Source organism: Egretta garzetta, unplaced genomic scaffold, assembly GCF_000687185.1.
Source record: "Egretta garzetta isolate BGI_Z169 unplaced genomic scaffold, ASM68718v1 scaffold143, whole genome shotgun sequence".
NCBI classification, from domain to species: domain Eukaryota; kingdom Metazoa; phylum Chordata; class Aves; order Pelecaniformes; family Ardeidae; genus Egretta; species Egretta garzetta.
Window position 1 is genome coordinate 720,594 of NW_009259310.1, and position 330 is coordinate 720,923.

At 69.1% G+C, this 330-nt stretch overlaps 1 protein-coding gene across 1 annotated transcript; it reads right to left on the reverse strand.

Moving 5' to 3' along the window:
- Positions 1–9: 9 nt before the first annotated feature.
- On the reverse strand, positions 10–330 carry LOC104123990 (NOTCH regulated ankyrin repeat protein; the record flags this gene model as incomplete). Its single annotated transcript, XM_009636292.2, has 1 exon — positions 10–330. A coding segment is annotated over one exon (276 nt), but the record flags the coding sequence as incomplete, so codon positions are not given.

Consider the following 330-nt stretch of genomic DNA (forward strand, 5'->3'; position numbering starts at 1 on the left):
ACCCCCGCGGGGGGGGGGAGCAGCGTTGGCGGCCGGGGAGCGGCGGCCCCGGCATCACCGGGCGCCCGCGGAGTATTTGGCCTTGGTGATCAGGTAGAGGACGATGTCCTGGTGGCCCCCGAAGGCGGCGATGTGCAGGGCGCTCCAGCCGTCGCGGTTGGCCAGGCGGATGTCGGCGCCGAACTTGACCAGGAGCTTGACCAGCTCCAGGTTGCCGTCGATGACGGACTGGTGCAGCGCCGTCTGCCCCTCGGGCCCGAAGGAGTTGACGTTGAACTCGCAGTTCGTCATGTTCTGCAGCAGGGACTGCAGCTCCTTGGTGTTGCCGCG